General features: G+C 41.5%; 1 protein-coding gene and 1 non-coding gene across 2 annotated transcripts; both read left to right on the forward strand.

The window, feature by feature from the left end:
- Positions 1-3,099: 3,099 nt before the first annotated feature.
- On the forward strand, positions 3,100-10,040 carry LOC146713352 (PRELI domain-containing protein 1, mitochondrial-like). The gene is made up of 6 exons (XM_085447300.1): positions 3,100-3,250; positions 4,053-4,176; positions 4,476-4,701; positions 6,122-6,235; positions 7,622-7,700; positions 8,387-10,040. The coding sequence occupies exons 2-6, from the start codon at positions 4,085-4,087 to the stop codon at positions 8,476-8,478; spliced, it is 603 nt and encodes a 200-aa protein (XP_085303426.1). The 5' UTR covers positions 3,100-3,250; positions 4,053-4,084; the 3' UTR covers positions 8,479-10,040.
- On the forward strand, positions 3,559-3,630 carry trnag-ucc (transfer RNA glycine (anticodon UCC)). The gene has a single exon. It is a non-coding gene; the product is annotated as a tRNA-Gly (tRNA).
- Positions 10,041-11,243: the final 1,203 nt, after the last annotated feature.

The raw sequence follows: 11,243 nt of genomic DNA on the forward strand, positions 1-11,243 counted from the left end.
ATATATGATGTCTTGATAAACCAAGCAGATATTTGAAGTGTACACAGCTAGATTCTCGCCTGAAAAGGCTGGCCCACAAAGGACACATTTGGAGCAGCCTTTGAATTGGGCCAGCCTTCGTCGCCTGGGTCGTCAGCTTCAAGCTGGCAGCCTCTGAAGGATGCAGCCTATTTTGCGAGATCTCGCAAAACGTTTGCGAGATCCCGAGTTACTTTTGCGAAATCTCACAAAAGTTCATCTTCATTTTTGTTCTCCCATGTCCCTTGCAGGGCTCCGTAGTTTTTTCTTTTTCTTCTTCTTCTTTTTTTTTTTTTTACAGCACATTGTGTTCTGCATCCTGATTGGCTGTAGACCAGATAAGAGAGAGATAAGATAAGATAAGACTTTATTAATCACTCGGGTGGGTTCCTCTGGGAAATTCGGTTTCCAAAAGCACAGCACCGACAGAAGTTACAGAGTTACAGAATGTTATATATATACACACACACACACACACACACACATATAAATACAGAGACATATATAAATAAAATATACGAAGGGGATAAATAGAATAAATAGGAATAAAAATAAAAATACAAGTGAATTGCACATTTCAAGTATTGAGGTTTATTGCACCGTTGACTATTAACAAGAGTATTGCACTAAAAGTATTGCACAGTGAAGTGAAGAGGCACTACAGCTTAGTTGTTCCCCCCTCCTTTGTCCTCCTGTTTCCCCTCCCTCTCCCCTCCAGAGAGGAGTTAAACAGTCTGATGGCGTGTGGGACAAAGGAGTTTTTAAGTCTGTTAGTTCTTGTCTTTGGGAGAAGCAACCTGTCACTGAACAGACTCCTCTGGTTGTTTATGGCCGTGTGCAGAGGATGCCCAGCATTGTCCATAATGTCCAGCAGTTTTTTTAGTGTCCTTTTCTCTGCCACTGTCACCAGAGTGTCCAGCTTCATGCCGACCACAGAGCTAGCCTTCCTGATCAGTTTCTCCAGCCTGGATGAGTCCTTCTTTGCTGTGCTGCTCCCCCAGCACACCACAGCATAGAAAAGTACTCCAGCAACCACTGACTGGTAAAACATCCTCAGGAGCTTCCTGCAGATGTTAAAAGACCTCAGCCTCCTGAGGAAGTACAGTCGGCTTTGGGCTTTTTTATACAGGTGCTCTGTGTTGCATGACCAGTCCAGTTTATTGTCCACCCACAGCCCGAGGTACTTGTACTTGTTGACCACCTCCTCCCCCTCTATCTGAACCGGCAGGGGACCTTCTCTGGACCTCCCGAAGTCCACAACCAGTTCCTTAGTCTTTGAGGTGTTGAGTTGCAGGTGGTTTGTGTGACTCCATGCGACAAAGTTCCTCACCAGACTTCTGTACTCCTCTTCCTGATCATCCCAGATACACCCCATGATGGCTGTGTCATCTGCAAACTTCTGAATGTGGCATAATTCAGAGTTGTAGCAGAAGTCAGAGGTGTACAGGGTGACCATTGTCAATCAATCTCGTGCCGTGTCTCCAGTACATTACAGAATGTGTCCAGCTTGTCAAGTTTAAATAAATCTTCGATCGCTACCAGTGTGGCTTTGAAGTGCTGTACTGTGTGTTTGTAAGTTTTCTCGCCAACAAACACAACAATGTCGATGAAACGTTTTGCACCGCCAAAGTCACCTGCGGGTGTCTTTGGTTTCATTCTATAATACTGGACTTATTTTTCTACAAAGGTTTGAACTTTGAGAGTCTTTAAACAAGAGAGAAAAGTGTGAAAATGTTCATGCCTGTCTGAGAAAAGTGTATAAAGTGTGTTGTGAGGGGTTCTACAGCCTTAAAACATCTATAATAATTGTATAAAAATAAAGTTGGCTACTTCGCAGATTTCACCTATTGCGGGTTAATTTTAGAACATAACTACCCCGATAAACGAGGGACCACTGTACTAAGTAATTTATTGAGAATTTTTCAGAAAAACAATATTTCCCCATTGGATAATCAGAAGAGAATGGATGAACGGATAATATTTCACCATTTTACTAGGGTGACCAACCGTCCTCTTTTTTGCAGTTGTTGACTTGTAAAAGCCTATCGTTTAAATATGTTAAAGTTTTCTTTAAGCAATTGTATTATTAAAGTTTTTCATGACTAAGCCAAATCTCCTCTTTTTTGGAAATCAAATGGAAATCAAAATATGGTCACCCTAATTTTACAAGACAAGTTTTCTTTACTTTATTGGGTGCAGCCCATATTATTGAGTCATTTAACCTGGACTGAATTCATGGTATTTTACCAGACAGGAGACACTCCTTTCCTGTACAGCTCTTTTGGTAGTTATGTTTAAACAGTGATTGCGAAAGAAAAAAAAAATCTTAGAATTTCTTAAACATTTCTTGCATTTTTCAACTGTCTTTTTTTCATCAACAACATGAAGTGCAGGTCTTCAGGGCCAGCTTATGTGATAGGAATGGAAAGTGCAGGGTATCAAGCAAGTCCAGGGGATCAATCACTGCTCAATCTCATCATAACAACTTTATTCTCTTAAACATTAGATCTTTAAACCATAGTCTAAGTGGATATATCACCTGAAACTTAGATTTGCTCTAAATCTGACCAGGCCTGCTTCAATTCACAACTGAAAAGTGTCTGTAGAATATTTTTGCCTGTACAGTATAGTTATTTATTTATTATTTTATTTTGTAACAATGGAAAAAAGTATTTACTCCTTTTCTGTTAGCTGACACCCATCCTAGAGTAAATAAGTGCAACAGACAGAAGTGGTACCAGCACGTACAGACAGATTTACACTTTAAAAGATTGAGAGAAACTGTATTGTGATCTAAGGAGCTTGGAAGGAAAAGCATCTGGACTTCTTTAACCTCCTAGAACCTGGCGTCCACATATGTGAACGTCACATTTTGGGTTGCCTAGACTAAAATATGTAAATCATGTAAATTGACAGAGTGAGTGCACAGAGGGCACCAAATTTTTGCAGAGTTGCCACAGACCTCCAAACTTCATGCGGTCTGCAGATCATGTGGATTTAGTCGTGAACCGTTTACCAAGCAGCGCGACCTGATTTCTGCTTGTCTAGTCTGCCATCTGGTGGAAAAAGGCGGTAAGTGCACGTATGACCGCCTGGGTCCACTTTTTTTCTTCTTTGTTTCTGTCTCAAATAAGCAGCTGCTACAAAGAAACCCCCGAGCTCCCCCGCTGCTGTGTTTTATCCATGCCGGCTCACTTACAGTCCGCCGGGCTTTGAGAAACACGCGCTTTAGGTACGTCCGTTACTTGGCTAGCCGAAGCTGTTAGCTTCCTCAGCAGCTACAACAGACTGCGACGTTTACGGTAGAGGGTGTTTGTGCGACCGCGTTAAACAGCTAACTAGCTTGAGCCCGCTGATGAAGTGCGGTTATAAAACAAAGGGATTAGCAATGCTGGCCTCGAGCTGTAGCAACACCTAATAACGGTCGCAGCTAACAGTTTTTACAGTAAACAAATGCTATGATGAAAAGCATTGCGTAGAAGTACTAGTATTGTGTTAATCACAGGATAAGTTGCTCTACTTTCCCCTCTGCTGATGTGAGCGTTGGTGGTATAGTGGTTAGCATAGCTGCCTTCCAAGCAGTTGACCCGGGTTCGATTCCCGGCCAACGCAAAGTCATTTTTTCACTAAAGTGGCAACTTTAGATTCTACTGTTAACAATTGCATATTTAAAAACGTGCTCACCCCAACGGTTTTCATTTGGTGTCTGAAAACTAGCGTCTGAAAACTTTTTGTGGGGGAAAAGCTTTTTGTGGTATGAAAACTAAAGTCATTTAAACACACTGTTAGAATTTAAAGCTACCCGGATTTTCAGGCACTAATGCAGGCACAATCAGCTGTCTATGTCCTGTTAATGGGGACTTTGGCACGACTGTCCTATCCTCTCTTGCTTGCCGTGATCAAATTCAGTGAGTGTTCATACCAACGGGACAGGAATTTTATTCTACAAACTTAAACATGAAGAGGAACTCATGACACTAAATACAAAATATATTTAAAAAAAATATAACTTGTCTCTTATGTTGTTCCTGCAGCTGCTGAATGAGCTCTGTTAGTACATGCCGACATGGGGAGGTATTTCCACAGCGAGGTGGACATTAAGAGCCCGTGGCATCAGGTGCTGGCTGCCTTCTGGCAGCGCTACCCAAACCCATACAGGTAATTAATGATTGTTTCAGTGAATATGCAAAGTAATTTCCATCAATGAATCTGATATTTTTCCCTTATAAAACAGTGAAAAATGTCACCTTATTATCTAGTACAATAAAAGAAAAAAAACACATTAGTCCATTTTCTCCAGACAATGGACAAAGTGGACCAAACTGTCGTGCTTTTATCTTGACTGCATCAACCCTGGGTGTTGTTTGGAGAACTTCAGTTTTTTAAACAATAAAAGACATTTAAAAAAAAAGAATGTGTGAGTGTCCTTAAAAAATAGATCTGTTTTGGTGTACCAGCACCCATGTACTCACGGAAGATGTCCTATACCACGAGGTCACCTCCAGCAACCACCTGCTGTCCAGGCGACTGCTGACGAAGACCAACCGCCTGCCGGGCTGGGCGGAGCGGGTCTTCCCCATGCACATGGCTCGGGCGGTCTATGTCCTGGAAGATTCTATCGTGGACCCTCAGGCCCACACGCTCATCACCAAGACCTGGAACCTGAACCACAACACGCTGATGGTGAGATGCGCTCTGATTAGATCACTGTGGTTAATTAACCCCCCCACCCCCACCCCATGACAGATAGGATAGAGTTCAGATCGATGGTCTTATTGTCATCAAGTGATTTCTCCCACTTTGAATGGGGCAGTTTGCAGTTTGAGATAACCAATCAGAAAATGGCCACGAGCTGTGAATAGCATGAAAGCATGAGATCATGGTCATAAGAGGTGGATGTAATAGAGCAGACCTTCCCAAAGTGTGGGGCCCGCCCCCCCAGGGGGGGGCGCAGAGCCATTGCAGGGGGGCGCGGTATGAAAAGGGGGGGGAGAAAAAACAAAACTCTTGGACACTGCTAGCACGGGGCGCCCACAGAAATGCAAAGCAGGAGATGAAGCATCGCTGAATATGTTTCCAAACCAACTTCATTCTAAGCCAAAGACTAGAAAATCTGGTGAAGCATATCTGCCCTTTGGTTTCACCTGCACAAGTGCCGAGGTAGGTCTCCCGTGCTTAATTGGTTTTCCCTGCGTTGGGAGCAGCACTGTGCTCTCCCTATCACGGACAAACAGTATCCCACAGTTGTTTATGTTTTTAAACCCATTTTGCACAGAGAGGCATTTTTTGAAAAATGCATTGATAGCAATGTTGAATATTATTACACATACAGTAAAATAATCACACCGTGACGCCTCTGCCTTTCTAAATGGAGGGACAGTAACTGCGTTTGCGTTTTTGGTGATTCGAAATGCTGTTTATGTGTCAACGAAACAGCTGCGTTTTCAAAAATACCCGTGTAGGTGTGGACGTAGTGTAATAGTTTACTTTCTTACTGCCTGTAATTTATTTCAAGTTACTTGTATTTGCTTAATTGTTTACTAAATGTTTGAGGTGTGAAAGAAACCACAATGGAGCAAAATATGGGCGTGTGTGGTTGGAGGATGTGTTTGTGCGTGTGCGTGCGTGTTGTAAAACAAAGGCAGCAAAAAAGTTTGGGAACCACTGTAATAGAGGAACCAGCTGACATGGTTTGAGCACCTGAATAGGACATCTCCTGCACATCTAGACTTTGATGGACTAGGTCAGGGGTTTTGGGCATGTCCAGCTGTGAGGAGACCTGGGACAGAAACAGGACTGGACTGGGAATGCCTTGCTGGAAAGGCTGGAGATAGTTGCCTAAATGAGGCCATTCTCTCCACTTTTGCTCATCTCAGAAAGGACAAGAAAATGGATGAATTTGCAGATTTAAAGAACTGCACTGGACACAGGTATAAATGCTTTTTGACTGGAAAACTACAAGGCCTCTTACAGTCTGGTTGGTTTTAACATTTTCAGTATTTAACTAAGTTGAATATAATACTTTTTCCTGTGCTTGAACATAGTTTGTGTTTGGAGTAAAAACGGGCTTTTTTATACATTTTCTACCGTCTCTGCCTCTAAGACTGTTGTGGAGCGGTGTCTGTTTGAAGAGAACCATGGTCGGCCATCTTGGACCAAATTGAGGAGGGAGGCCTGGATCTCCACAGCTGTATATGGACTGGGTCGACCCATACAGGTATACACAAACATACAAATGTTTCAGTCCTAAGGAAAATTGGCCACCAAAACCCAAACTCAACCTACTATCACTTAAAGTATAAAGAACACACCAGCTTCTCTTAGTGTATTTCTAATAGAGATTGACAGACCACGTGACCTTCGTGCATTGCTTTGTGGGTACCCGTGGCAACAAAATCAAAACACTGCATTAAGCGCTAGTATTTCCAGCACCGGTAATCATTAATTCTGTGGTTTTAAACCCTACTTGCATTTTATTTACCCCAAAAACAGTTATGTACAAAACGACGGACAACACGGCAGGTCCGTACAAAGGTTGATAGAGGGCGCCCAGTCTGGATCGCATTCCAGCATTTTGTAGGCTGGTTTTCCTACAAAACATAACAAACATTAGCCCGCAAAGCCACAGTGAACAAAGCAGCATAGCGCAATGAATTCTATTCAAATCAATATAAGACTTACTTGTAACCTACATCAACAATTATGTTATGATAAATTACGTAATAACTACAACAGAAGACGTACCTTTGTGGAAATGCTTGGAGCAGACTAACATGTGAGCTGGAATGTTCTGAAACGTTATATTTGGTCTTCAAATTGCTGCAATCCAGGCCATACGTCAGCTCTTGTTACTTCGGAAACATGGCTTGAACAATTTCTCTTCCACGACGTAATCCCATAAACAATCTCTTTACCCGTCGGCTTCCCGTGGCTGTCATGCGACCGGCTATTGCAGTTAATAATACAACAGCTTCTCGCCATTTTTTGTGTTTCTTTTTATCGCTGTGTGACTGTTTTCATGTGAAAGCCTGCGTGCGCTAGTACCTCTTGCCACGAATTCCCAGAATCCTTTGCGGTTTTACCCCAGAATGACATCACATTTTCAATCTCTATAAAAGATCCCCAGTAATGGCTGGAGGTGTGGTCAACACGAACTTGATAACGGCTGCTTAGTTTGCCTTAATGTTCTGCATGTTTGCGATTATAATTTTATTCCATTATTTTTGCAGTTGGGTTGTTATGCTTGTTACATAGCTTCATGTTGGCTTAGCTAATATCTCGGTTACTCCTTGGCAATGCAGGTCATAAATAAAACCCCTGACTAGTTAGCGAGTTGTTGCTGGGGAAATTCGTTGCAAAGAGGGTGCTGCACCAAAATTCTGTCTGCGATTGGTTTGGTCTCTTATCAGATTGTCCATTGTCGCCCATAGTTTGCATGGAAGATGTCTGCAAACACTCAGAAAATTGTGAAGTAATACCTCCTGGCTCTCAAGCCAAGCCAAGATACCAAAACCAACTATGTGACACTTCGTCAGTATCTATATACAGCTAACGTATGGTGCGGGTATTTATCTTTGACTAATTCTTTGTCTTTCTCCGCCAGGAATTCGGTCTTGCCAGGTTTAAAAGTAACCAAGCTAAAGCCATGAGAGGGCTGGAGTACTCTCTCTCCAAGCTACAGAGTAAGTCACAAATACATGCACACACACATTTGTATTTCACCTCTGAGGGCTTCACCAAAACCTGAAGCTTAATTACCACAAGCTATGTGTTTTTGTACAAAAGTCCTGAAACTGTAAAAAGAAATCCAGTTAAAACCAAGAAAACAAATGTCAGCCTATCACAAAACCGCTGTTTTTTTCTTTCTTAAAAAGGGAAATCATCATTTAAAAACTATGGTTTTTATTTTCTCTGATCATCTTTGTCTAATTTAACTTTTAGAGCATTTCATTAAACGTTGGTCTCAATCTAGTATCAGACTGAGACCAACATTTACTGTATTGCACACCTTTGGTGGTGGCTTAGAGTGATGTCAAATTTTTCATTGATTTTTAGATTTGGTCACAGGATTCACATTTTTTTTTATTTATTAAAATATGAATAACAAATGTCATATGAGTCTTCTCTTTTGACTTTTTTATGTAGATGTAGTTTAGATCAGCCTGATTTTCGGTCATTAGAACTTAAACCTTAGATTGCATATAAAAGACGACGGTACACTCCGGGTGTGAGAACTGTGCATTTTCTTTTCTTGTTTTAAACCTTAAACCTATTTTCAGCTCCATTATGCTCATATTCAGTTTATTTTTCACTTCAGGGCTCAGATCAGTGTGACAGTTCCTCATTTTCTACTTTTATTTATCCACAGCTAGTGACCAGGGAGAGTCATCAGAGAAGCAAAAGCCCCTCCCACCACAAGCCACGCCGACCCCCAACCAGAAACCCAAACAGTTTGTCTGAACCTCAGTAGGAACAACAAGCCCACAATAGAGATTGACAGACCACGTGACTTTTGCGCATTGCATGCCGGGAACTCGTGGCAAAACAATCCAAGTACCGCATCAAATGCAAGCATTTGCAGCACTGCAAAACGTTCATTCTCCGGTTCCAATACCTTCTTGCTTTTTCTTTGCCCCCCAAAAAAGGTATGTACAAAACGAAGGATAACAATGCCGGTCTGTACAAAGACAGACTCGACGAAAAGGCAAAGAAAAGATACGTGGAAAAAAATCAAAGGAGTGAAAGGGTTAGACCCTTACGAGCACACAGAGTAGACAAAAGACGTTAGCGTGCTGCCCAACTTTCACCACCACCAGTGCATACATTCATGAAGTTTAGTAACTTCAGGTCACTGCAACAAGCCCAGGTACAGTTTACTGACGGATGGGTACAGGACCTTGAAATGCACCGTGTAGAACGAAAGACCATCGCACAAACAAAGGTAAGTTTACCAGTCTCACAAATCGTCTTCATAAATACACATTCGTTAACCGTTTATTAATAGGACCTTTAAGCTCAATGGTAATTAATTAGTAGTGGAAATAATTTCTGGTACGGATTACAGAAATGTAGCAGTGACAATAATATTGTATGCTGTAATCGTACTGGGCAATTAGTGATACAAAAAAACAAAAAACCTGTTTTATCTGCTTTACCCGTCGGCTTCCCGTGGCTGTCATGTGACCGGCTATTGCAGTTAATAATACAACAGCTTCTTTCCATTTTTTGTGTTTCTTTTTATCGCTGTGTAACTGATTTCAATTGAAAGCCTGCGTGCGCTAGTACCTCTTGCCACGAATTCCCAGAATCCTTTGCGGTTTTACCCTTGAATGACGTCACATTTTCAATCTCTATGGCTCGTTTGAAGAGCAGCACTAAAATGGTGGGGCATCCACTCATCCTCAGTTCTGATTGGTGACACATTAGCTGATACTGATTACTTTTCAAAGTCACCAGAGCAATGAACTACAATAATTCCCAGGATTCCTTGAGACTGATTTAATCATCTTATTAAAGTTTTAGTAATTTTTTTTGAAGTTTGCAGTTTGTAATTTGTCAGTTATGTAATTTAAACATGATATTAAGTTAATAATTTAAGTTTACGTTGACTTTTCTTATCTTTGTTTTTATATTTTTATATGGAAATAGTGTTTTGTCTTATTTTGTAGAATTCTCTGAATGATTATTGTCATCTTGGATTTCTTTGGGACCTCCCACAGTAAATGTCTTAAGAGATTTTCTATCAATAGGAACGGGTTTACATCAGATTCAGGTAGTTTAGAATCAGACTGTTGTAGAAATGCTTGAAAAAGGGTTGTCAGTAACCTGGTGTATGTTAATATTGCAGCATGCCAAGCTGCATTATGCAAAATCAACCTCTGGGGCTAACAAATAAAGCTAATGTTAAAGCACTGAACACTGCAGTTTCTCTAATATCCACTTCAGACTGGTTCTAAAAGTGACCAAAAGTGAGTCAGTTCCCACAGACGCAAAATGTCAAACTTTACAACAGAAATAAAGATATTTACAGCCTGCTACAAAAATATATTTTAGCCATATAAACTGTCCTGCATGTTGGCTAGAAGAGGGACATCAGTGTTAAAACTTCTGCCCACTCCCTGTGTGTTCTATATAATATCTATTCACACATCTTGACGCTGAAGGTTCTACATGGTTCTTACATGGTAAAGTAAGCACCTGAAAATAAAAGAGAAAAAACTTGTGGGTTTCTCTTTGCCCGGATAAAAAGAATTTGTTAAACAGCCCTTACTGGATTGACCAATGCTTGTAATGGGAAAGCCTGAGTGAAGATATAAGAAGGAGAACTGTAGATTAACATGAGTTGGGAAAGTCTGTTGGAGCCATTTCTAAGCAACTGCAGATTCCAAGATTATCAGTTCAAGCAGTTTCATCTAAGTACAAGTTATTTGGATGTCTCATTGCTAAGGACTGAAAGAAGAGCCAAACTGTCACTATCAGATGAGAGGAAATTGGTCAGGATGTTCAGGGATCCCCCAGGCTCAAGCCTGCCATGAACAGGAAACTTCTGGAACACCAGCATCAACGTCGATAGCAAAGTCAGTTTTAAATTGCCACGGAATGAGAGGGTGCTGACCAAGAAACAAACTCCTACTCCAAAAATAACACCTTCAAACTCCACTGAAATTTGTAGCTGCCCATATGGACAAGCCAAATGCATTCTGCAGAACATCTTTATGATGAGACTAGACGACCGGGGCGGCGGGTTGGGAAGCTCATCTATGTAACCGGAAGGTTGCCGGTTCGATGGACAAGACACTTTACCTACTGCCTACTGGTGTTGGCCAGAGGGGCTGATGGCGTGATATGGCAGTCTCACTTCTGTCAGTCTGCCCCAGGGCAGCTGTGGCTACAACTGTAGCTTGCCTCCACCAGTGTGTGAATGAATGAATAGTGGAATTGTAAAGCGCTATGAGGGTGTCGAAAAGCGCTATATAAATACAATCCATTATTATTATTATTAGACAAAGGTTGAACTATTTGGCCAAAATGACAGGTGGTGTGTTTGGAGGAGTAGCACTGCAGCGGCCGTCAAGCATGGTGGTAGCGTCATGCTCTGGGGCTGTTTTTACACTATTGCTACTGGTACATTACACAATGTGGATGCAATAATACAGGACTCTCCTTTTTTTTTTTTTACTTGACAACGATCCCAAACACAAACGAAAACTCGATTCAAATGGAAG

This window comes from Copadichromis virginalis, linkage group LG3 (assembly GCF_057382275.1).
Source record: "Copadichromis virginalis isolate Kocher_CV1m ecotype Utaka linkage group LG3, C_Virginalis_male_GT1.1, whole genome shotgun sequence".
Lineage (NCBI taxonomy): Eukaryota > Metazoa > Chordata > Actinopteri > Cichliformes > Cichlidae > Copadichromis > Copadichromis virginalis.

Bases quoted from the DNA above. Each gene is read 5' to 3' on its own strand.
- LOC146713352 (XM_085447300.1), top strand. From the start codon at position 4,085: ATGGGGAGGTATTTCCACAGCGAGGTGGACATTAAGAGCCCGTGGCAT. The intron at 4,702-6,121 runs GTGAGATGCGCT...TCTGCCTCTAAG, and splicing joins TGAACCACAACACGCTGATG to ACTGTTGTGGAGCGGTGTCT. The intron at 6,236-7,621 runs GTATACACAAAC...TTTCTCCGCCAG, and splicing joins GACTGGGTCGACCCATACAG to GAATTCGGTCTTGCCAGGTT.